At 46.9% G+C, this 27,344-nt stretch overlaps 1 protein-coding gene across 1 annotated transcript in view; it reads right to left on the bottom strand.

The window, feature by feature from the left end:
- RHOBTB3 (Rho related BTB domain containing 3) overlaps nt 1–27,344 on the bottom strand; it is a 118,314-nt gene that overhangs the window by 25,848 nt on the left and 65,122 nt on the right. The window contains exon 8 of the mRNA XM_075325082.1: nt 25,852–25,951. Within this exon, the coding sequence (XP_075181197.1) occupies nt 25,852–25,951 (100 nt within the window). The remainder of the gene's footprint in view (nt 1–25,851; nt 25,952–27,344) is intronic.

Here is a 27,344-nt window from a genome sequence, read left to right on the forward strand (position 1 = left end):
TGTTATACATAAAAAGATGACAGAGGATAATCAGATTTCAGCTTTAAAAGGGAACTTGTCAGCTGATTCTTGCTGCCCAAACCACAGGCAACCTGAATCAGAGCCTAGATATACAAGTTCAGCCAGGTATATTATTCTATGAAACACTCCTACATTTCAAAGAATATATAATTCGAAGATCCGGCCGGTGACCAAAGCTGAAGATGAGTTTAGTCCGGTTCTGATTCCTGACAGCTTTGGCCACAACCGCTCCAGGTCTATTGCTATGGGATTAGATGGTGTTGAAACAATAATGTCTTTCAGTTATCTTGGTGGAAGATAGTAACAAGAATTATTAATAGATACAATTGTTTACTTAATGCACTTACAATAAATCTTTGATTGTTATATTGTATTGAATTATTTTATCAGTCTGCATTGGAGTAGCAATATGTGGTCAGATACGAACAGATGAGAAGCCTCCCTCTCTTTCTTGTTCACACCTTGGTAATAGACACTTGTTCTCTAACACTAGAAGTCCCAGAGAGGGGTCATTTAACGTTTCTACCTTTGGAACCCAGAGACGGGTCGAATGACCTGAAGAATTTTAGCTAACATCCTATAATCACCGTCTTTTGTTCTGTAATTAAGGCCATTACTGTCGCACCACAGGAGGTTGTTGTTTTCCATTGAGTTTAGCCATTTAGTTTCTAGTTAGTTCTATTCAGTTTGGACTAAGGGTCACTTGACCCTCTTTCGGGACTTCAGAGGGGAGCTCGAAATTTCTGGGACTTCTAGTGCTAAGCCTCTTCTCATAAGAAGCCCTAGGAAACAGTCCCTACTAGTTAATGTCTGCTGGCAACACAACTAAACTAAAGTCAACAATAAGATAAACTACAACAGAGCTGGTTGTTCACACAGCAAAAGCAACAAAAAGAAGAAGGGAAAAAAAGACACTTATGGTACTTATCAGTATTAAAATGTGCCCAACGGTGTAAAAAATTACATATCTGGTGCAGAATTACCCTAGTACCTGATACAATATTACCATAGTGTGCAATACAAAATAACCATAATACTAAAAAATAAAAAGTAGAAAAATTAAAAAAAGCCATAAAAAATGGGAATAGGGGTAAATAAACCTTATACGTACGAAAGTAGGAAATGCCCAAGGTTTTTAAGGGCATTATAAGAGATGACCGGCAGAAATATTTTGTAGATAATAATATAATAAATGATAACCAGCATGGATTTCTGAAAGATAAGTCGTGTCTAACCAACATGTTATGCTTCTATGAGGAGGTAAAAGCAAATATGGATATTGGTAATGCAGCTGATGTGATTAATTTGGACTATGCAAAGGCATTTGATAATGTGCTACATAACAGTCTTGTAATGAAGCTCCAGAAGTAGGGACAAAAAGTCATCATAAATGGTATATTCTGTAAATGGGCTATAGTCAGCAGTGGGGTGCCGCAGGGATCTGTGTTAGGACCAATTCTTTATAACATCTTTATTAATGACCTTGTGGATGGGATTGAGAGTAAAGTGTCAGTCTTTGCTGATGACACCAAACTATGTAGGATATTAAAAACAGACCTTGATAGTGCAATATTACAAAACGATTTGGATAAGATGTCGGAATGGGCAGATACTTGGCAAATGAGATTTAATGTTGATAAATGTAAAGTAGTGCACCTAGGACAGAGTAATCCTATAGCTGCGTACACATTAAGAAGTAAACTCGGGACTACAGAACAGGAGAAGGACTTGGGTATTCTGGTTACAAGTAAGCTGAGTGACGGGTCTCTGGGGTTTTTGGGTTACTCGTCACCGGGGCGGTTTGGGGATGTCACAGCAGCCTGGCCCTGTTCCGTGACCCCGTCGGTATCAATAAAGATGGAGAAGTTATTTACAGGGGAGTAGAATAAAGTTTGTCTTCATGAAGCCACCTGTGGTGTGCAGCTATGATGGGAGCCACCGCTGCGAGATATCTTTTCTCTCTGGGGCAGATGGTAACGCAGCTCAGATGGTCCAGCTCTCCACAGGCAGGGCTCAGGCCCCAGGGAGGATGTTGGGAGTAGTAGTCCACTCCAATAAGGGGAGCGCGGGGCGTGGGAAGGATTAGACGACACAGCGGTCGCAGTTCAGGTTGTTTACTCACTGAGGTGCTCCCGCCGTTGGACTGCCAGATTCCGCTGTGATGGGCTCCAGCCAATCCCGGATAGTTCGAAGACCAGGACCGGTGTTTCCTTCAGTGAGTCTTTCCTCCCTGCGCTGTGTTGTGTGAGTCCCTGCGACTTGAAGCTACGCTGGGACCCGAGTCGTTGGAGTTTGTTCAGTGCCCCATCCCGTATAGCAGGCAGCGCGAGTCCTTAGATGGAGCCGCCCTATGGTCATGACTCCTGGCTCTATGTGCTGCTTTGCCCCGGGCACTGTGTGTGGGCCAGAAGACTTGAAACCCTCTGCCCGGCTGATTCTGCTAGCGGGACTTGCAGTGCCCACCAGACTAGGGCTCCGCGCACTGAGGTGTGCTCTGGTACTGAGGTAGCTAAAAGCTCTCCCCTCAGCGACCGTGTTCTCCTACATTTAACTTGGTTCCCGGTGGTTTCTCAACTGACTGAGTGTGTATGTGTCACCTTGCTCCCCTGAACAGTCGCTCCACCCGCCTGGTTCCTGAGATAGTGGGTGAGAGGCCCCAGATGATATGGTGAAGATCCTAAATGACCCTACCCTAACCCAGTCCTGGTGACAGGGCAACTAGATATGTGTGTTGGTGAATTGTGGTTTACCAGCAATGACCTCCTCCTTACCCGGGATGAACACTGGCACCCCTGTGGCGACTGAAGCCTTAGGGGTGCCACATGAGCAGCAGCACTCAATGTTAGGCAGCCGCTGCAAAAGCAAAAAAGATTTTAGATCCCGTGATATCAATGTATTGTTACCCTTCTTTAAATCACTTGTAAGGCCGCATCTGGAATATGGGATCCAGTTTTGGACTCCACATTTTTAAAAGGATATTAACCACTTCACCCCCGGGTTTTTTTTGCTCCACTTCTTCCGAGAGCTGTAACTTTTTCATTTATCTGTCAATATTGCCATACAAGGGCTTGTTTTTTGCAGTACGAGCTATACTTTTAAATGAAATCATACGTTTCACCATATAGTGTACTGGAAAACAGCAAAAAAATTTCAAGTGCAAAAAAACTGCAAAAAAAGTGTGATCGCACAATAGTTTTTGTGATATTTTATTCACCATGTTCCCTATATGATTAAATTGATGTGTTAGTGTGATGTCTCAGGTCGGTATGAGTTTGTAGACATCAAACATGTTTAGGTTTACTTTTATCTAAGGGGGTTAAAAAAAATTCACAATTTTGCGCCATTTTCCAAAACTCGTAGCGTTTTCATTTTTTGGGATCTATAGCTCAGTGATGGCTTATTTTTTTGTGTCTCGAGCTGACGTATTTAACGGTACCATGTTTTCATTGCCTGTTATTGCATTTTGTGCAGAATTTGTGGCGACCAAAAAAAAAGGAATTTTGGCATTTGGAATTTCTTTGCCGCTAAGCCGTTTACCAATCAGATTAATTGATTTTATATTTTAATAGATTGGGCATTTCTGAACGCGGTGATAACAAATGTGTGTATGTTTTTTATTTTTTTAACCCTTTAATTCTCAATGGGGCAAATGGGGGAGTGATTTGAACTTTTATTTTTTTAATTTTTTTTAATTTTTTAAAACTTTTTTAAAACTTTTTTTTTTATTTTACTAGGTCCCCTAGGGGACTATAACGATCAGCAGTCTGATCGCTCTTCTATTTCTCTAGATCACAGCTACACAGCTGAGATCTGGAGAAAAGCTGCTTTAGCCCGGAGTCACACTTGCGATTGAATCGCACAAGTGCAATGCGAGAAAATCTCGCATTGCACTCGGATCAATGTTAATCAATGAGGCAGCTCCGATCTGCTATTTTTTTCTCAGCTCAAATCGGACTGAGAAAAAAAAATCGCAGCATGCTGCGATTTTTAGAGTTTCTTGCGCGAGTCACTCCAATGCAAGTCTATGGGTGTGAAAAAAAAAACGGATGTCACACGGACGGCACACACACCATCCTAGTGACATGCGTTTTTCTAAATACATTTATCGCATGTTGCAGAGTACACTGTAAATGAATGAGGTCTGTCGATGTAGGTCAATCTCTCTCTCTCTGTCTCTGTCGGTCTCTCCCTCTCACCCCCTCTCTCATAGTCACCGATCAGCGGCGCGGCCACTGCACAGCTGTCACAAAGCTCCGGCAGCTTTTCCTCTTTTGAAAATGCCGGCCGCTCATTATTTCATCTCATATTCACTGCTTTCCCCGCCCACCGGCGCCTATGATTGGTTGCAGTCAGACACGCCCCCACGTTGAGTGACAGCTGTTTCACTGCAACCAATCACAGCTGCCGGTGGGCAGGTCTATATCGTGCAGTAAAAGAAAGAAATAAATAATTAAAAAAAACAGCGTGCGGTCCCCCCAATTTTGATACCAGCCAAGGTAAAGCCATACGGCTGGAGGCTGGTATTGTCAGGATCGGGAGCCCCACGTTACGGGGAGCCCCCCACCGTAAAATTATCAGCCAACAGCCGCCCGGAATTGCCGCATTAATTAGATGCAAAAGTCCCGGGACTGTACCTGGCTCATCCCGAATTGCCCTGGTGCGGTGGCAATTGGGATAATAAGGAGTTAATGGCAGCAGCCCATAACTGCCACTAAGTCCTAGGTTAATCATGGCAGGCGTCTCCCCGAGATACCTTCCATGATTAACCTGTAAATTAAAGAAAATAAACACATACACCCCAAATTCTTTATTTGGAATAAATGACGAAAAAAAAAAAAACACCCTCATTCACCACTTTATTAAAATCCCAAAATACCCCTCCAGATCCGAAGTAATCCATGGAAGTCCCACGACGCTTTCAGCTCTGCTACATCGGAAGCTGACAGAGAGCGGCCACAGACCACAAATGCTCTCTGTGAGCAACTGAAGTGAGTCGCACTATCAGCGATGACGTCACTCAGGTTACCCGCGGCCACAGATCTCAGGTGGATGACTTCAGCTGTGGCCGCGGGTAACCTCAGTGACGGCACCGCTGATCGCGCAGATCACTTAAGTCACTCAGGGGATTTGCGGTCACCGGTGAGACCTTCACCGGTGACCGAAAATCAGGCTCCAACACACAGACAGAGCCGCGGGATGACAATGAAGTCGGGTGAAGTTCATCAGAGTTCATTCTTATCACGTGGCTCTGTCTGTGTCTGCTGTCAGCGGGCATGTAGCAGAGGTGAACGGCAGCTTACATAGCTGCTGAGAATAAAAAGGGATCACATACGGATCACACACGGATTGCACACGGACTACAATCTAGAGAAAAATCACAGAATCGCATTGCAGTTGCATTGCACACGGACAGAGCTCATGCTACTTTCTAGCATGAGAATCGGTCTGATTTTCCAATCGCAAGTGTGACGCCGGCCTTAAGGCCCTGTCACACACAGAGATAAATCTGCGGCAGATCTGTGGTTGCAGTGAAATTGTGGACAAATGTGGCGCCCCTGACCTGGTCAGGCACCACTGAGTACTGCACCCATGCTGGGGACAGTACAATACAGGTAATCCAGAAGGCTGACAGGGGTGTGGAACACAGGCGCATAGTGATCAGGTCTCACACATGTACCCATGAGAGGACCCCTGGGGATCCCAGGAGGGGGCAAAGCCTATACCTCCACTGGAATAGTGGCAGGGGGTTAAAAAGCCTCCATCTCCTCTCAAGGGGTGTGGTAAGAGAATCTGGTTGCTAGGTGGCGTAGGCAAGAACAGGAGAGGAGGGGCAGTGAGTCGGTTAGAGCAGAGAACTCCAGAGGGCTCAGTGAGGAGCAGACCTGTGGGGCTGATGCTGTCTAACAGCGCCCGCGCAGTGACTACAGACGGGGGAGAACGGTCAACTAGAAGTGCTGCCTGAAAGCCAGCTTCAGCTAGAGAGTGCACGGAGTGGGAAGTAAGGAGACTTCTAGAGAGCACCAGGCCCAACCGGGCGGCAGATCCCGAAGCGAGGATAGATTCACCTTTCCCTGCTAAACCTGCCGGTGTGGGGCTCTTACAGCCCACACCACAACAACCAAAAGCCGCAGCCACGTAACCGCAAGTAGGGCCCATAGGTCACAGGAGGCAAGAGGCTGGAGTGGCCTGGCCCGGGGAACAAGCACACGGCAAAACAAGAAGGGGAGAGAGGCTTGGAGCATCTTCCCTGGGTGACCCCCATAGGGACTCAAAGTCGGGGTCACCCCAAACCACCAAGGGCTAAGGAAGGCGAGTTTGTAGTCACCCTCATACAGTCAGCCGGAAGGATACCTGGTTCCCACCTGGTTCATCCCAGCTACGCCCGGGTTACTCACCCTGCCACCTGAAGTGAGTAAAAACCCTGAAAGACACTCTGCCTGTGTGTGGTCATTCTGCGACTTGTGGTACTACAGCTTTACAAAGGGCCCTGGGGCTTGCCTCACTCTCAGGAGGCTACTACACCCGACTGCACCCACCATCAGCCCCAGGTGCCTCCTAATCTGCAGTGGCGGTCCCCTCTGACCGCAAATCTGAGAGTGGCGTCACGATCAAAACCGAAGATTCCCTACCTGTGACCAGCACCAGCAACGTGGAGTCCCTGAAGGTAACGCACCGACACCGACACAACACCTGCGGGGCTTCACATCTGGCGTCACGAACAGGATAAGGACTAGACCTGTTCAGACAGGTGACCATGTGCCTGGGCGGTCCGCTTGAAAAATTGGAAGCGCCGCCATATTGCCACCATGAAAAGCGCGCTGAAAAACAACAGCAGCCCGCGCTGGAAGAAGTTACCGCCCACGAAGAGGTGTGGCTACCCAGAGATCCTCTGCAGAGTTCTGACCTTGCCAGCTATGAGAGTGGAAGCGTCGAGAGACGGCGGGAAGGAAAGGAAGCCACAAGCCTGCTGCTGGGAGAGGAGCTGCTGAAAGAGGCAGAGCAGAAGCTGGACAGCTTACTACTGGAGGCAGCGACGAGTCCACTGCTGGGAGACCGTGCAGAAGACGGCGCAGAAGGAATGGCGTCTGACCGCAGGAACCCAGAACCAGGCTCCGCTGCCTGGTGGTACCGAGAGCTGGCCCAGTTTTGCAACCGGCTGGAGACCCGGGTCGTGGAGCAGATTCGGGAGGAACGGATGGAACTGCAGGAGCTGACCGCGGCGGTTCGGGCCTATGAAGGGAGAGCTGCATGCCGAGTGTCAGACAGGACGGCGACGACGCAGACCCCGATGCTGCCACCGGTGGGTGAGTCAAGTGATGCCCCGGCTAGCGCAAGTGCCCCGACCCCTGCTGCCACGTCCGCGGTCCCTGAAGAGGCGCCCGGCGCGGCGACGCTGAACCAGGCCGCAGCCACGCCAGGTGCGGCCCGCCAAGCCCCGGCCGCCGCAGCGATGCCCTGCTCGGCCCACCAAGACCCGGTCCCTGCAGCAACGCCCAGTCCGGCCCGCCAAGACCAGGCCGCCGCCATACAGGGCGCGGCCCGCCAAGACCAGGCCGCCGCCATGCCAGGCGCGGCCCGCCAAGACCAGGCCGCCGCCATCCCGGGCGCGGCCCGCCAAGACCAGGCCGCCGCCATACAGGGCGCGGCCCGCCAAGACCAGGCCGCCGCCATCCCGGGCGCGGCCCGCCAAGACCAGGCCGCCGCCATACAGGGCGCGGCCCGCCAAGACCAGGCCGCCGCCATACAGGGCGCGGCCCGCCAAGACCAGGCCGCCGCCATGCCAGGCGCGGCCCGCCAAGGAAAGACTACCTCAGCATTTACCCCGGCCTGTAAGGCCAGAGCTGACACTGCTCCCCAGTCCCCGGAGGTCTCTGATAGGAAGCCCACGCTGGAGGAAGAATACTGGCAGATGAGGGCCGACATGGAGGCCAAGTTTCCCCAGTGGTTGGTGGATCTGTACCTGCGTCCCCCATGCACCCCTGAGGAGATTCAGATAACCCCTGCAGCTACACCAGAGAGTCCCCCGCATGGGCCAGAAGGAGAAAGTCCATCCCCAGTCCTGCCATCAGAGGAGTGCCAGGAAGAACTAAGGGGGAGAGGAGGCCAGGAGGCAGAAGGGCTAACTCCGACGCCAGCCGCAGCAGACTCCTACTCAGAGCCGGAGATGCTGCCATACTCCCGCTGGGACGAGGAGGACCTGACCCCCTCTGCAGAAGAAGAGCTGCCTAAGAGCCTCACCTGGGAGTTTGTGAGCTGCCCGCTACAGGATCCAGCCCGCAAGACACGGCGCAGAAGAACACAGTTTGCTCCAGCACCACAGTCTCCTGAACAGAGAGCAGTCACCGCCAGAGACCTAAAGGAGAAGCGTTTGTTGAGAGAGTCCAAAGCCCAGGCTAGAGGACCCCTGTGTTATGGCGTAGTGGAAGATTTCAACTTGAAAAGTGGTTATGGCTTCATTGTAGCACCAGGAATAAAAGAAGGGATATTTGTAAACCGCAGAGATGTGAACGCTCATCTGCCAAGAGGACACCCTTGCAGAAATCTAAAGATGGGAGATTCCGTTCAGTTCACCCTGCATCAAGGCGAAAGAGGATTGTATGCTCTGGGCGTAACGCTATGTCCCAACAAACCTTATAGCCATCCCCTGCAACAAGAAAGACAAGAAAGTCACAGGTGCCAGTGCCCAACGTGCCCTCGCCCTAGTGAAAAAGAGGAGTAAAAAGTAAAGTAAAGTACAGAAAAGAAGTACAGAAGTTAAAGTTTTGAAAGTTTTGTTTGCAACGTTTTAAAGTTCAAGAATGTGCCCACAAAAACTATTGTGAGAAATAAACTTAAGGCTATGAACTTGCTATAGCCACAAACTCTCGCAGTGTAAATAGTTACACCAGTGGCACCACCACCAGGGCCAGCCTGTTTAGGGGCTTGGCTCGTCTGCAACCAGGGGGGCCCGTCCGTAGAAAAGGGCCTTGGCTCACCTGCGACCAGAGAGCACGCCTGTTTATGGGGCCTTGGCTCACCACCACAAAGAGGGTACCTGGTCAGCACCAACTGTGGAGGCCGCCTCTGCATCCTACCAGAAGAGGCTGACGGCGCGGATCCACCAGGCCAGGTATACCCTGAAACCACCAGCCCATGTAAGCCGCCTCTACATCCTGCCAGAAGTGGCTGAAGCCGCGGCCAACGTGAGAGGGTTTTGGGTGGGCTAACGGACTTGTGGGTGGAGGGTGGTGATGTCTGATACCTGGTGCTTTTAAATGTTTTACATGTTTTAATGTTTTATGCATTTTAAAATGTTGTCTTGCAGCCCGAGGACGTGCTGGTGATAACTAAGGGGGAATGTGGCGCCCCTGACCTGGTCAGGCACCACTGAGTACTGCACCCATGCTGGGGACAGTACAATACAGGTAATCCAGAAGGCTGACAGGGGTGTGGAACACAGGCGCATAGTGATCAGGTCTCACACATGTACCCATGAGAGGACCCCTGGGGATCCCAGGAGGGGGCAAAGCCTATACCTCCACTGGAATAGTGGCAGGGGGTTAAAAAGCCTCCATCTCCTCTCAAGGGGTGTGGTAAGAGAATCTGGTTGCTAGGTGGCGTAGGCAAGAACAGGAGAGGAGGGGCAGTGAGTCGGTTAGAGCAGAGAACTCCAGAGGGCTCAGTGAGGAGCAGACCTGTGGGGCTGATGCTGTCTAACAGCGCCCGCGCAGTGACTACAGACGGGGGAGAACGGTCAACTAGAAGTGCTGCCTGAAAGCCAGCTTCAGCTAGAGAGTGCACGGAGTGGGAAGTAAGGAGACTTCTAGAGAGCACCAGGCCCAACCGGGCGGCAGATCCCGAAGCGAGGATAGATTCACCTTTCCCTGCTAAACCTGCCGGTGTGGGGCTCTTACAGCCCACACCACAACAACCAAAAGCCGCAGCCACGTAACCGCAAGTAGGGCCCATAGGTCACAGGAGGCAAGAGGCTGGAGTGGCCTGGCCCGGGGAACAAGCACACGGCAAAACAAGAAGGGGAGAGAGGCTTGGAGCATCTTCCCTGGGTGACCCCCATAGGGACTCAAAGTCGGGGTCACCCCAAACCACCAAGGGCTAAGGAAGGCGAGTTTGTAGTCACCCTCATACAGTCAGCCGGAAGGATACCTGGTTCCCACCTGGTTCATCCCAGCTACGCCCGGGTTACTCACCCTGCCACCTGAAGTGAGTAAAAACCCTGAAAGACACTCTGCCTGTGTGTGGTCATTCTGCGACTTGTGGTACTACAGCTTTACAAAGGGCCCTGGGGCTTGCCTCACTCTCAGGAGGCTACTACACCCGACTGCACCCACCATCAGCCCCAGGTGCCTCCTAATCTGCAGTGGCGGTCCCCTCTGACCGCAAATCTGAGAGTGGCGTCACGATCAAAACCGAAGATTCCCTACCTGTGACCAGCACCAGCAACGTGGAGTCCCTGAAGGTAACGCACCGACACCGACACAACACCTGCGGGGCTTCACACAATCAGTGCCAGGTTTGTGGCTGTGTACAAATGGAACAATATGTCCATGATTTCACTGCAACCACAGATCTGCCAAAGATTTACCTCTGTGTGTGACACGGCCTTTACTCTCACACACTGCTCTCTGCCGACAGTGAGACAAAGTGACTCATGGTAGCTACAGGAGTTATCCCATGACCCTGTGCTACCATGGCAAACACCAGAAGTCATGTGATCACGTCACGTGACTTCCGATGGGGGTGGGTAAGTTATCCTTATGGCGGCGCATTGATACATCTTACTGTCAGAATTTGACAGCAAGATGTAAGGGGTTAATAGGCACGGGTAGAACGCGATTCCACTCGCGCCTGGCAGGCACACATGTCAGCTGTTGAAATCAGCTATGTGAGCGAATCCTTCGGACTGCCCACGGCAGCCCGTGGGGATTAACCTCACACGATCCATGACAAACCCAGCACGACATGTGTCGTGAAGAGAAGTTAGAGTCAGTTCAAAGACGGTTAACTAGATTATTGCAACGAATGAAAGTCCTCCCATATGATGAAAGATTGGAAAAGTTGGCCTTGTTTAACTTGGGCAAAAAAAGAGGGAGAGGTAGAGAGGGGTGTTCAAATGCCGCGCCAAAAGATCACTATTCAGATGATCAGATTAATGTATCTTTATTTTCATCCAGGTCTACGCATTTCAGGAGCTTCTGCCCCCTTCCTCAGGACCGTCAAGCACAAAGACAAACATCAAATCTTGTCTTTGTGCTTGACGGTCCTGAGGAAGGGGGCAGAAGCTCCTGAAACGCTTAAACCTGGATGAAAATAAAGATACATTAATCTGATCATCTGAATAGTGATCTTTTGGCGCGGCATTTGAACACCCCTCTCTACCTCTCCCTGTTATCTGCCGTTTCTGGGTGGCTGCAGCCTTTGATCAATTCTATATGCGATTACAGTTGACTCTCACAACTACAATTGGTGAGTAGTTTCACTCCCCCCCTCCACCCCGTACATATTGGGGTAAGACCCTATTTTGCGCTTTCTCTCCACAGTTTTTGTTTTCTCAACTTGGGCAAAAAGACGTCTCAGAGGAAATCTCATTTCTATGTATAAACATGTGTGGTCAATATAAAGATCTGGCACATGAGTTATTCCTTCCAAAATCAATACTACCGTGTTTTTCCAAAAATAAGACACTGTCTTATATTTTTTTTGCCCCGCAAAAAAGCACTAGGGCTTATTTTTGGAGGAGGTCTTATTCTTGGAGAAACACAATTGGGGGTAAGTTTACCCCCCAAAAAAGCAGACCCACCCCACTTCCCAGGAGACTCATACTCACCAGCCCTGGACGTCTGCGTGGTTCCCAGGTCCTCCTGTGATCTTCGGTCGGTGCTGCACGCCGTCCTACCCTGCTGCTAGCTGACACACACAGCAGATCACACACACAAACATAGCAGAACACACACACACACACAGAGCAGATCACACACACACACAGCAGATCACACACACACACAGCAGATCGCAGATATACACAGCAGATCACACACAGCAGATCGCAGGCACACACAGCCGATCACAGATACACACATCCGATCGCAGGCACACACAGCCGATCACAGATACACACATCCGATCGCAGGCACACACAGCCGATCACAGATACACACAGCCGAACGCAGACACACACAGCTGATCGCAGAAAAACACAGCCGATCGCAGACACAAACACAGCCGATTGCAGACACACACAGCAGATCACACACACACATCACATCACATCCAGCACTTACGGCCGCAGGTCCTGTTCGTTTTGCTCCACTGCACAGACTCTCAGGATTCCTCCAGTGAGAAGAGATTGGTGTCGCTGGATGAGGTGAGTGTGTGTGCGATCGGATGTGTGTGTGTGTGATTTGATGTTTGCGTGTGATCCGATGTTTGTGTGTGCGATCTGATTATGTGTGCGATCCGATGTTTGTGTGTGAGATTTGGTGTGTGTGTGACATCTGAGTGTGTGTGTGTGTGTGAGATCTGATGTGTGCGGGTGTGTGATCACTGCAGGTCCTGCCGCTCAGTGTCGGGTGAGTGTAATTGCTGGGTGCCGCTGTGTATAATGAAGTGTCCTGCAGTATCTGTAACTTTTTTAGCTGCACGGACACTTCATTATTGATCCGCGACTAGGGCTTATTTTCGGGGGAGGGCTTATATTTAAGCCTTTCTCCGAAAATGCTGAAAATCCCTGCTAGGGCTTATTTTTGGGGGAGGGCTTATTTTTGGAAAAACACAGTAAGGACCAGAGGGCATACACTACAGTCATGGCCAAAAGTTTTGAGAATGACACCAAAATTATTTTTTCACATGATCTGTTGCCCTCTGGTTTTTAATTGTGTTTGTCTGATGTTTACATCACATACAGAAATATAATTGCAATCATATTATGAGTACCAAAAGGTTATATTGACAGTTAGAATGAGTTAATGCAGCAAGTCAATATTTACAGTGTTGACCCTTCTTCTTCAGGACCTCTGCAATTCTCCCTGGCATGCTCTCAATCAACTTCTGGACCAAATCCTGACTGATAGCTGTCCAATCTTGCATAAGCAATGCTTGCATTTTGCCAGAATTTGTTGGATTTTGTTTGTCCACCCGTCTCTTAATGATTGCCCACAAGTTCTCAATGGGATTAAGATCTGGGGAGTTTCCAGGCCATGGACCCAAAATCTCTATGTTTTGTTCCATGAGCCATTTAATGATCACCTTTGCTTTATGGCAAGGTGTTCCATCATGCTGGAAAAGACATTGTTGGGCGCCAAACTGCTCTTGGACAGTTGGGAGAAGTTGCTCTTGGAGGACATTCTGGTACCATTCTTTATTCATGGCTGTGTTTTTAGGCAAGACTGTGAGTGAGCCGATTCCCTTGGCTGAGAAGCAACCCCACACATGAATCGTTTCAGGATGCTTAACAGTTGGCATGAGACAAGACTGGTGGTAGCGCTCACCTCTTCTTCTCCTAATAAGCTGTTTTCCAGATTTCCCAAACAATCGAAAAGGGGATTCATCTGAGAGAATGACTTTACCCTAGCCCTCAGCAGTCCTCTCCCTGTACCTTTTGCAGAATATCAGTCGGTCCCTGATGTTTTTTCTGGAGAGAAGTGGCTTCTTTGCTGCCCTCCTTGAAACCAGGCCTTGCTCAAAGAGTCTCCGCCTCACAGTGTGTGCAGAAGCACTCACACCAGCCTGCTGCCATTGCTGAGCTAGCTCGGCACTGCTGGTAGTCTGATCCCGCAGCTGAAACAGTTTTAAGATACGGTCCTGGCGTTTGCTGGTCCTTCTTGGGCGCCCTGGAACCTTTTTGGCAACAATGGAAGCTCTCTCCTTGAAGTTCTTGATGATGCGATAGATTGTTGACTGAGGTGCAATCTTTGTAGCTACGATACTCTTCCCTGTTAGGCCATTATTGTGCAGAGCAATGATGGCTGCACGTGTTTCTTTAGAGATAACCATGGTTAACTGAAGAGAAACAATGATAAAAAGCACCAGCCTCCTTTTAAAGTGTCCAGTGGTGTCATTCTTACTTAATCATGACTGATTGATCGCCAGCCCTGTCCTCATCAACACCCACACCTGTGTTAATGGAACAATCACTAAAACAATGTTAGCTGCTCCTTTTAAGGCAGGAATGCAATGATGTTGAAATGTGTTTTGGGGGTTAAAGTTCATTTTCTTAGCCAATATTGACTTTGCAATTAATTGCTGTTAAGCTGATCACTCTTTATGACATTCTGGAGTATATGCAAATTGCCATTAGAAAGACTTAAGCAGTAAACTTTAAAAAATTAATATTTGTAGCATTCTCAAAACTTTTGGCCATGACTGTACAGGTAAACGAAAGGAGATTCAAGAAGCTAAATAACAAAGGGTTCTTTAATGCAACGGTATAACACAGTCTGACTGCTCTACCACAAGAGGTAGTAATGGCAGAAACTATAACAGTTTGAAAAAAGGTCTGGATGATTTCTTCAGTACACACAACATTGTTGATGATAATTTAGTGACAAAAATGTATGATTGTTGGAGGAAGGTTAAACATTCAACATATGTAACTATGTATGTGTGCTGCCCCCATGCCCGCAGCAGCCGGGCTGCTCGGATTCGGATCCGCTGTGTGTCTCGAGGGATCCTCCGGACCTGGGGGTCACACGGACATGCTGAATGAAAAGGGGGACGTAGCTGTACGGCCTTGGCCGTATTCAGTTCGTGACGCCACCCACGGTGTGTGGTGAAGAGGGACACCACCGCTGCTGTTGTGGGATACCCGGGGGAGATGTAGTGGCAGCCGCATGTTAACCTCTCCGTGGCTAGGGATGGTTGCTCTGGGGCCCAGTGTCTCTGTGCAGGGTATGGCAATGGCAGGGGCTTGCGCGCCCGGACGTACCAGGGGATGTTTGGTCACTCACAATTAAATGAATCAGACAAGTCTTTTGGTAAACCAAGGTGCTGGTGGCCGGCCGCCGCGGCCGGTTGTACTCTGGTCCCCCACCCGGGCTGGTGGTCGCCGTCTTTTCCTCTGCACTAGTTTTGGTTCTATGTTTAGACTTCCCGGTATGGAACATGGGAGTCCGCTCCCAGCTTTTTGTGTACCTGAGGAGCCGTGCCCGCTGACTCTGACCCGTGGGATCTATGGGCCCTTGTGGTTGCCCTATCCCTCTCTGTGGGTGGTTGTCTGCTTTTGGGACTTTGGTTGGGACAGGACCTATAATCCTGCCCTCAATCGGTTGATTAGCTAGGTCGTTGGTTCCGGTCCTGGCTTCAGGGTCCGAGTACCCCCTCTGTGCACGGTTTCCGGTTGGGTCTCCGGTGTCGGTACCGGCGGGATCCAACCCTGTCCCGGTCCACCTCGGATCGCCAAGCCATCTTCCCGTCTCCTGCTGACGGAGACCACCGTCTGCCACCTAGCCAAGGCACCAGGGCTTCAACTTGAACTTCTCCTCTGCTGGAGCTACGCCTAGCCCCAGCCTCCACTCGTCTCAACTTGAACTAAATCTGAAACTTAACTGCCTGGTTTTCCTGCCCTGGGCTGTCTAGACCCCTAGGTGGGCGTTTCCTAACCGCCTGGTCCCACCCACTGGTGTGCCTGTCTTGCCCTGAGGGGGGTGACTAGGGTTTCAGGTCGCCTGTATGTGACCCTGTGGGGAATTGTGTTATGCGGGGGCCTAATGTGTGACTACCTGGTTTTGCCAGGGCATCACATATGACTATTATTCAGATGTTTTCTGCTTTGAAGACATTTCATATTTTACAATAGAAATTATAGAAATAATGGAAGACACCAGCGCTATTTTGGAGTCTTTTGTGAGTGCTTCTGCAAAAAAAATTGCTTGCCTTTTACTCATTGCTAAACGGGCTTTAAAAGACACTTAAAATCCCCCTCCAAAAAAACACTACGGAAAAAAGAAAAAATGACCCCCAAAAACAACACTTAACAAAATGCGAACAAATACTGGTTACAAACCCCTTCTGAACATGCTGGAAAAAAACATATAATAAATGCTTTTTGAAAAGAAATACAGCGAAAACACCAGCATTTCATGAAGCAGTTTTCACATGAAAGCTAAGTCATTCTTGCCAGCTTGAAAAAAAAAAATGTATGAGCATACAAGTATCTTTACAGCAAACATTTTTACTTTAGGGTTTTAAAAGGTATACAATTATTTATGTCTGTGGAAATTAGTACAATTGTGCTATGTTTATGTTTGAACAAGTCCGAGATAATTTTTGTCTGTAAGGCTGGTTTCACACTATGTCTTTTTACCATCCGTTGAAAACGTTTTTTTTAACGGAAGTACGGATCCTGCTTTTACAGCAAATAACGTATGCAAACGCATATGTTATTTTGCAGGATCCTGCAGTGGATGTTTCGGGGCGGGCATTGTAGTCATGTGATCGGGAGTGAGGGTAACTAGACTGGGAGGAGAGAGAGAGAGAGAGAGAGAGAGAATGCATTGACATGAAAACGGATTTGCACAGGATCCGTACTTCCGTTAAAAAAACGTTTTTGACGGATGTTAAAAAGACGTAGTGTGAAACCAGCCTTAGAGGATTAAAAACTAGTCCAACACCCTTTTACCTTAATAAGGACATTATGTTTTATTATGGACTGTTCGGAACTTCCACGTCCTTAATTGGTTGGTATGGTTACTATTAGCCATTTTGCAGTGGAGATAAACATGGTTGAATAGGTTTTTTTATTTCTCTGCAAAATCCATGGTTTTGCTGTTACATGCTATGCTATGTGCTATGTCATGAGAGACTATGCTGGAATTAAGGAAGTGTTGCTGAAGTGATTGCCAGCAGACTGTGGTAAAAACACTGAAAGTGATAGAAGATAGTGCATAAATTATATATAAGTTTATTATATATAATTATATATGTTTTGTTTCAACAGTTCTACATAAGGCAACAGCGTAACTTGACCAATCAAGCAAGATGCCTCCCTGTTAGTAAAATTGCTGAGAAAGCCATTTGTGTACGTCTCCATTCCTTCAGCCATACCAACTCCCTACCTTGACATGGTCACTACAGTCTACAATATTATTTAAAGGAGCATACCACCACCTAAACATGCTTCGTACACATGAACATGCTTGCAAACATCCTTACATAGGGCATTGATCCGTCACTTTCACTAAAGGTCTGCAGAGGTGTGCAAACTATATTGGAAAATTAAACATTAAAATATATTTTTTATGCCAGCAATCAATGAATGTAGAAATCCAAGTTTTACATTTAGATGCTGAAAACTTGGCCTGCTGCATGACAAACAGGAAACTGGCACTGTCTCAAAACCTCTCATGTATATTAGGTAATTTTAACATTGCCCAGGTGTGTTCCTGCATATTTTACTTAAGTAGTGAAGCAATGCTAATGAATGAGAAGAAACCCTAAATGTAAAAGGTTAAGCAAATAAATGTCTTGCATGTTTGATAGAATAAAAATACTGGATCCATGTTTGCGATGCAGGGGAAAATTAATTTAAAAGAAAAGTTCTGAGAATTGACTGTAGAACTATTTCTATACAAAACTACATTTGCAGAACTGCATAAAAACTGCTGATCTTAAAGCACCACTCCAGTGTTTTTTTTATTTTACCACTGGAGTGGTGCCTCTAATCAAAGTTCCCTGACGCCGGTCTTATACTCACCTGCCACAGTGTTCTCATTCTATGTGCACCGCTGCCGTCAGTCTTCTTCAGTTGGTGACCTGCCAGCTGCTACAATGTTTCATGCCGGAGGTCAAGCTTCTGTGCATCTCTATGAGAGCCTCTTTCTGGCTTCATTTTGGCTGTCAGATGTGTATTGAGAGCTTGTGACATAACTTCTGACTTCCGGCCAGTCAGAAGCTACTGTCATAAGATGGCTCCACGTGACCGGAGCGGCATTGGTAAAAGGATAAGATGCCAGAGGGTGAGTATATGTCTGGGGGCAGTGACCTGAGAATAAAATCACCACTCCAGTGCTGAAAAAAAAAATACTGCTGCTGTGGTGCTTTGAAGGAGCATGTTATGCAGTATTTAGCTATGTGCCCACGTTGCGTTCTATTACGCAGCGTGTAAGTCACTGCATGTGCGTCTCAGAACGCAGCCGAAAAGCTGCGTTCTGAGACGCATTGTAACTGCAGAATTCCTGCAGAATTCATGCGTTCTGGATGCTTGCTCTGCCATGAGAAAAGCATCCAGAACGCACATTTTTGACAGTGCGGTCCCAGTCGGCTCTGCTGCATCCCCAAAGACTTGCAGCAGAGCCGAGTGGGACCGGACTGTCAAAAAGAGCATGGCTGGCTGCGAGAGAGAGCGGATGAACTTCACCCGACTTCATTGTGATTGCGCGGCTCTGTGCGTGTGCAGTGGGTTGATTTGCAATCAGAGGTGACGGACTCACCGGTGACCACAAATCTCCTGAGTGACTGAAGTGAGTCGCGCAATCACTGGTGCCGTCACTCAGGTTACCCGAGGCCAGTTCGAGTCCTCCACTCGAGACCTGCGGCCGCAGGTAACCTGAGTGACGTCTCCGCTAACCGTGCGACTCACTTCAGTTGCTGCGTGGAGCTGACAAGAGCGGCGGTGTTCTATGGCCATTCCTGTCAGCTTCATGTAGCAGAGCTGGATGCGTCGTGGGACCTCGTGAGTCTTACGCTGGACATGGAGGCGTGTTTGGGCATTTTAATAAAGTGGTGAAAGAGGGGTTTTTTTGTCTTTTGTTTCAAATAAAGGATTTTTTTGGGTGTATGTGTTTATTTACTTTCACTTACAGGTTAATCATGTCTTATAGACGCCTGCAATGATTAACGTAGGACTTAGTGGCAGCTATGAGCTGCCATTAACTCCTTATTACCCATATTGCCACCGCACCAGGGCAGTTCTGGATGAGCCAGGTAAAGTCCCAGGACTGTCGCATCTAATCGATGCGGCAATTCCGGGCGGCTGCTGGCTGATATTTTTAGGCTGGGGGGCTCCCCATAACATGGGACTCCCCATCCTGAGAATACCAGCCTTCAGCCGTTGGCTGGTATCAAAATTGGTGGGGACCGCACGCTGGTTTATTTAATTATTTATTTATTTATTTTACTGCACTATATAGACCCGCCCACCGGCGGCTGTGATTGGTTGCAGTGAGACAGCTGTCACTCAGCATGGGGGCGCGTCTGACTGCAACCAATTATAGGCGCCAGTGGGCGGGAGAAGCAGGGAATACGAGATTGAATAATGAGCGGCTGGCATTTTCAAAAGCCGGAGATGCCGCCGCAGTGTGATAGCCGGTGACATTCCGGTGTTCGGCCAGTGATCGGTGAGTATGAGAGAGGGGGAGAGGGATAGACCGACAGAGAGAGAGAGAGACCGACCGACAGGGAGACAGAGAGACCGACAGACAGACAGAGAGAGAGACCGACATTGCAACCAAAATGCACAAAAGAAGTGACATGTTGCTTTTTAGAACGCAGCGTTTTGGCAGCATGCAAATCGCTGCGTTCCAAAATGAAACATGCGCATGATTATGCACAATCTTCATAGATTGTGCTGGAGACACAGTACGCATGCAGTTACGCTGCAGTGCAATACGCAGCGTAACTGCACGCAAATACGCAACGTGGGCACATAGCCTTACACAGTTGTGGGAAAAACCTTTTGATGAATCAGCACTTTTGTGAATTTCCACTAAAGCCCCATTCACACATCTGCATTAGACATCATTCACACGTCTGTGTTTCCAGTACATATGGTATCTTTTTTTTTCACAGATACCACACGTAACCAGTATAAGAACCAAATAACAAAAGTAGATCTCGCACAGCTTAGGGTTACCTTTAGGATTCCAGTGGCAGTGATACTGTCGAGTTTGAGGAGGTGCACGCTCCGAAGGTAGCTTGTATAACCAGGCAAATTCACATTTGAAGAAGAGAAAAATGAGCGGCTTCATGTGCATAAGAAACGTCAGCTTTATTTTATGAAAAGGTGTGTATTAAAAAAAGCAGCTGCGAAGCCGTGTGCAGGTTCCCCAGGACGACAGCCATTTCGCACTGTCAAGGCCATTTCACCTGCACACGGCTTCGCCACTGCTTTTACACACCTTTTCATAAAATAAAGCCGAAGTTTTTTATGCACACTGGAGTGTAGCCTCTCATTTTTCTCTTCTTCAAATGTGAATTTAACATAGCCAGTATAACCTACAGGCTGGTTTACATGTCCATGTTTTTACATGGACAATATGTCCATGCAAAACACACGGAGAAGACATGTTCATTTTTTTCGACAGCACGGATGACAAGGGTCAATACAATTCTATGGGTCAGCGAAAACCAACATCTGTGCTCTGTGCTCTACATGTTTAACGTTGAAAAGTATAGGAGAAACTTTGTAATTTACTTAGTTAATGATTTGTCCATGAAAAACACTGATTACACTGATGGTATAACCAGACCGTACACTGATGACACACCAATCCAAAACACTTATGACAACGGTACCATTTTGTCACGTATGTGTTTAAGCAAAGATGTGTGAAGGGGGCCCCAAATACAATATGGCGATAACAGTCTATAAATACTCTACAGTACGTATCCGGTTACTTTTTTGATCTGCAGATGTAATAACCTTTGCTGAGCCTAAGGCAGGCTTTGCACACTACGACATCGCAGGTGCGATGTCGGTGGGGTCAAATTGAAAATGACGTTCTTCCGGCATCGCATGCAACGTCGTAGTGTGTAAAGGTTCGATGATACAATTAACGAGCGCAAAAGCGTCGTAATCGTATCATCGGTGCAGCGTCAGCGTAATCCATAATTACGCTGACGCGACGGTCCGATGTTGTTCCTCGCTCCTGCGGCAGCACACATCGCTGTGTGTGAAGTCGAAATAGCGAGGAACTTCTCTTACCGGCGTCACCGCGGCTTCCGTAGGTTATGCGGAAGGAAGGAGGTGGGCGGGATGTTTACATCCTGCTCATCTCCGCCCCTCCGCTCCTATTGGCCGCCTGCCGTGTGACATCGCTGTGACGCCGCACGACCCGCCCCCTTAATAAGGAGGCGGGTCACCGGCCAGAGCGACGATCGCAGGGCAGGTGAGTGCATGTGAAGCCGGCGTAGCGATAATTTTCGCTGCGCCAACTTTCACAAGATATTGTACCTGCGACGGGGGCGGGGACTATCACGTGCGACATCGCAGCATCGGCTTGCGATGTCGCAACGTGCAAAACTTCGCCTAAGAATACTGTTACTTTCTTCTTATCAGGATTTTATTGCTCTCTATTACATTGTATATGGCTTTTTTTCTATCCAGAAAACCTGACAGAACTATTAGTCAAATGCAGAAAAACACAGCATAACATACCGTAACTCATAATGAATCGGTGAAAGATACTGCAAAAATGGAAGCCATGACTTCAGTGTGAACAGAGATGAAACTCTTATACGCTGATGTGCTCCATGTAGTCAATCACAGCACCACATGTGGTCTAAGCCCTCAAGATCCATTAGTGAATATAAACATTATGTCAATTTGTGGTAAGCAGGAGACCCAGTACACCAGACAGAGGGTCAGATCCTGGGTGTCATGGGTGGTAGTGGCCGTGCCTAGTGCATGGCGCACACATGCAGTGGATAGGTAACACGCTGCTACCGTGTTTCCCCAAAAATAAATCCTACTCCAAAAACAAGCCCTAGCAGGAATTTTCGGCCTTTTCGGAGTAAGGCTTAAATATAGAATCTACATAACAGCCATCATCTCCTTCACTGAATACAGATTTTACCTCAGAATTGATAATTTTGATAATGACTGATCACTTCTGACAGAGAAAGAAGCAGCTTTGTTTGATTGTAATATATCCTAATTTGCTTATTTTAATGTGTGCTATTGATGTATGAAATAAAAATTAAAATGACAGGCTATAACTGTTTTCTGCCTATAGTCCTCCTTCGCTAGGCAGCTTCTAATCTTTACCTCTAGGAGCACTACCTAAAAAGGCCACTAGTTGGCCACACTTATACTCTATGCATGAACACATTACATACACAATAGATACATGGACAGTTCTCACTATTATAATACATTGTAATTGGTGTCTTCAGGGCTGCCGCTTACGGGCCTAGTCCACCCTCTTACAGAGATCTCAGAAGAAATAGAACAGTATGTACCAACAGTTAGGGATTATCATGATTTCAAGCATGACCGCTAACTTTCATAATTAAGAAGGAAATACCCATCATTAGTGATCAGTCACCTAATCTTACATTGGCACTGACTGATGGAAAACACATTACAAAGATGACCTTCAGTATCTGTAAATGGCTCTATAAGCAATAAGTGATTCAAAAGGAAAAAAATCAAATGACTGAAAAGTGTCTTTCACATTAGATGGCTGCAGGACCAGCTCATAGAATTGAATAAAGATATGATGGAGCCAGTTTGGCCAGTAACACCGATACAGCCAAAATTGTTGACGCTAGATCAGCAAAAGCTCCATCATGTAATTGTGCTGGTGCCTTCCTAACTATGGAAGGCTATGTTCATACAGCGCTTTTTTGGTGCGTTTTTGGTGCGTTTTTGGTGTGTTTTTCAGCTGCGGATTTGCCTTGGTTTTTATGCAAATCCATGCTAATAAAAAGCTGCTTTTTACAGTACCAGCAAAGTCTATGAGATTTCTGAAATCTCATGCGCACACACACAAACACCTGTAGATTTTTTCCTGACTGTTACGTCAAATACCTGTGTTTTTGTTGCAGATTTCAAAGAATGAGCATGTCAATTCTTTGCAGCGTTTTTGCAACGTTTTTTCATTGATACAACCCATTTTGTAGAAAAAACGCAACACGCACCAAATACGCAGCAAAAACACCATTAAAAAAACGCACCAAAAACGCAGATGACGCAAAGGTAATTTCTTGCCACAAGATCAGGTTTTGGTCAGGAAAAAAAAACTTACCAAAAAAGGCCTTTGTGAACATAGCCTAAAACAGCCAATATTGATGCCCTCCGCTTATGAACAGCTGGCCTTGCTATGCCCTGTTCTAGCCCTCCTTGGATAATGTAGCCAAAGCAAATATTACAATACACTAACAGAGACAATGTAAATGTACAGTTTAGATAACCAAAATAAATATAGGGCCTGATTCATTAGGTGTTCAGGCCAGAATTCTGGCATAAAACATCCTAATAAGTCATAATATTTTTCAGCAACTCAGAAGTTGCCCAAAAATATTGCAACATTTGACATTCGCTAGTTTCGGTCAGCTATGCCAATATGGGATTAGCATGGGATGGGCATAACTGGGACGGGGCATGAATATGCCACTTTAATGGCCTAACTTACTCCAAAAAGTATTCCTGTACCTGCCTGATATATAATTCTGGTAGCGGTGTCTAATTCATTAAATGGTAGTGAAACCTCAGTTTATTGTGCAACACAAAATAAATGCGATGTTCGGTCCAATCAACTCGGACGTTTATCAGACCGAGCACTTTGCCGAAAGAGCATTAAGGCTATGTGCGCACTAGAGCTTTTTACCTGCGGATTTACCCGCGGATTTGCCCCGGAAATTTCTTGAGAAATGTCTGCAATCTTTGTGCAGACATTTCCCATGAAATTCAATGAGAAAAAAAAATAGCTGTGCGCACTGTGCGGATTTTTCTCAAGAAAATTTCTTGAGAAAATTTTCTCGAGAAACTTTCTTGAGAAAATGTGCATGTCCATTAATTTCCGCAGGTACCTGCGGTATTCCGGGGGTATTCCGCAGGTAGCAATGATGTGCGGTATACCACCGGAATAGCCGCGAATTACCTGCGGGAATGCTCATCGCTGCCTGCGGTTTTGCAGGAAGCGATGTCATTATGCCAGGAAGAGGAGGCGGAGAGAGTAAACACACGTCACACTCCCTGGACGCCGCACAGAAGCACTTCCGTGCGATCTCCAGGTCTGTCCCGTGCAGTCTGTGTCCTGCTCCGGCCTCGCGGCTGCCTGCACTGCAGGGTGTCAGTGTCTGCCCGCAGTGTCAGCAGCCTGTCACGCGGCAGAGCAGGCAGACACTGACATCCTGCAGTGCTGGGAGCCGCGGGGATGACGATCGCTGCTGTCAGGAGGTGAGATCATTACCTGCTGTGACGATCTCCTGCCTCCTGACGTCACCGCGGTCACTGCTGTCTATGCCCGTCTCGCGAGCGGCCCGAGACTGTCACTAGCGGTGACTTCACGGGCTCTCGCGATACTTCTGACAACGCGGCGGGCATAGAAGTCAGTGACAGCGCTGACATCAGCAGTACAGGAGATGATCACAGAAGGTAATGATCTCATCTATGCTCCTGATGGCAGCGCTCGTCATCCCCTGCAGTGACCTGAGCTGACCTATTGATGTTAGCTCAGGTCACTGCACAGCTCTCCCAGCCAATGGGGAACATTCTGTTCTTCATTGACTGGGACAGCGACTATGGTATGGATCGCCGTGGGACCCCCCCCCCCTTATTGGATTACGCCGGACGTGGATTGATTGTTCTTTTCAATAAATTGGTTAAAGAGGCTATGTGGGGAGTGTTTTTTCAAATAAATAATATTTTTTGTTGTCTATTTTTTAATTATTACTGACTGGGTTGGTGATGTCGGGTATCTGATAGACGCCTGACCTCACCAACCCCAGGGCTTGATACCAGGTGACATTACACATATGGCATCAACCCCATATATTACCCCGTTTGCCAACGCACCAGGGCGCGGGATGAGCTGGGGCAAAGCGCCAGGATTGGCACGTCTAATGGATGCGCCACTTCTGGGGCGGCTGTGGCCTGCTATTTTTAGGCTGGGGAGTGTCCAATAACAGTGGACCTCCCTAGTCTGAGAATATCAGACCCCAGCTGTCCGCTTTACCTTGGCTGGTGATCCAATATGGGGGGGACCACACGTTTTTTGTTTTAAATTATTTATATAATTTAAAATAACAGCGTGGGGTGCCCACTGTTTTGGATTATCAGCCAAAGTAAAGCTGCCAGCGGTGGTCTGCAGGCTGCAGCCGTCTGCTTTACCCTAGCTGGCTACAAAAAATGGGGGGACCTCACGTCGTTTTTTTTTAATTATTTATTTATTTTATGGCTAAATACAAGGCTAAGCACCCTTTAGTGCCACATGAAAGTCACTAAAGGGTGCCAGCTTAGAAAATGCAGGGAGGTGGAACATTATATAGGTTTTTCTCATCTATCTATCTATCTATTTATCCCTCTATCTATCTATCCATCTATCCCTCTATCTATCTATCCATCTATCCCTCTATCTATCTATCTATCTATTCATCTATTCATCTATCTATCTATCCCTCTATCTATCTATCTATTCATCTATTCATCTATCTATCCCTCTATCTATCTATCTATTCATCTATCCATCTTTCCCTCTATCCATTATCTGTCTATCGATTATCTTTATTATTTATTGCAGGGACAAACCTGCGGTAAATCCGCAGTAAATCCGCGGCAAATCCGCGGCAAATCCGCGGCAAAACCGCATGCGGATTTGGTGCGGATTTTTTCTGCAGGTCCGGAAATCTTTCACTGGCAGAAGTTTCTCAAGAAATTTTCTTGAGAAACTTCACATTTCTAGTGCGCACATAGCCTAACTGCGACAAAGCATTTCATATAACAGTTTGTCTTTCCAGTGCAGCTCTTTTTACTAGTCTATCTGCAGCTCTTATACAATCCGTCTGATGAAGGTCTGAATTGATAAGACCAAAATGATTTTGGATTGCACAATAAACTTAAGATTCACTATTTACAATATAAAAATGCTTAAAAGCAAATATAAGACTTTACAGTACCTTGTACCTGGAAGTGCATGTCTGCTAGTGACGTGTTGTTAAAAAAAAATCCAAGAGATTCCCATAATGGCAATGGCTTCTGGCAATGTGAACTTGTACCCTATTGAAGAAAAAAAAAAAAATACATCCTAAAGGTAAATCATAAGTATTTAAAGTATGCATACGTACACTGACAAGGAAAGTGTAACAATGTTTTGAATTTTTGACTTCCAGGCTCCATATCTCACCATCCACTACAGCTTTGAGTGTGAGACTACCGTCATTTTATAGATGATCATCTTGGCTATCTCATACATAAATTTGACTTTCAACTATTTAGCATAAGATTAGTTATGCAGATTCTTGTCATGTGACTGCATTGTTACTGTTTTGCTCCTGGTGGTGGAAAAATCTTTTTCTTCCTGTTTACTACAATTTACAACCTGTTCTCACATTCCCTAATAGCTCCCAAGTTCCCAAGCGAAAAGTCACTGGTATGAATTGTGAAGCAGCCATGAAGATTTCCCAAGGAAAGAGACACAGCATTATCCAGCTCATCAATAGCAGTCTCTTGGCCAAGAAAATTGCATCATGTGAGTGCTATGACAGTTGGAAGAATATAAATAGAAATCCATCTATCCATTCAAAATAAAAAGACGTCGACGTCCAGGCAAAGATTGGAGCCAATAAGTCGGTTTGTCACAAGGTCTATCAGTTCGGGCACAACAAACACAGCAGTGGAGGTGGCTCGCATGTTTCATAATAGTGAGCTCACAGACATCCTTGCAAGCATAGTGTGATGCACATTACACAAGTCTGGCATGGTGGTCCGAAAAATGATTAAAAAGCATCAACTTCAATATTGTCATAAGAAACTTTGGCTTGGATTTGCAAAAAAAGTACGAAAAGTGGACAGTAGAGCAGTATACACCAACATTGTGCCCGTGTAAAGAGACCTGGGATCAGACATTGGTAGAGACATGCTTGAATCTGATCGAGAGCATGTCCAAAAGAATTCAGGCAGTGTTAAAAGCCAAAGGGAGATTTACAAAATACTAACAAATTAATAAAAATGACATTTAGATTTTAGGAGCAAAACAGTAACAATGCAGTGACATGACAAGAATCTGCAAAACTGATCATATGCCAAATAGTTGAAAGCAAATTTATGTATGAGATAGTCGAGATGATTGTCTATAAAATGACAGTAGTCTCACGCTCATAGCTGTAGTGGATGATAAGATATGGAGCCTGAAAGTCAAAAGTTCAAAGCATTGTTATCGATTTGCTTGTCAGTGTATATCATATATAACTTTAGGTCCTGACATGAGCATGGAGTTTGCTACAACCAATAAACAAACTCAGCAGACCAGTAGTGTTCACTTCTGTTGGCAAAGGACATGCTTTTTTTATTTTTTTTAGTACAACAAAAATTATTCTCATCAATGTATTTTATTTAACTTTCTTCTTTAGTCCTTCTTTCTGTTTTTTTATTTTCTTCAGTGTGCCATCTG

The sequence above is a fragment of the Anomaloglossus baeobatrachus genome, chromosome 1, assembly GCF_048569485.1.
Source record: "Anomaloglossus baeobatrachus isolate aAnoBae1 chromosome 1, aAnoBae1.hap1, whole genome shotgun sequence".
Lineage (NCBI taxonomy): Eukaryota > Metazoa > Chordata > Amphibia > Anura > Aromobatidae > Anomaloglossus > Anomaloglossus baeobatrachus.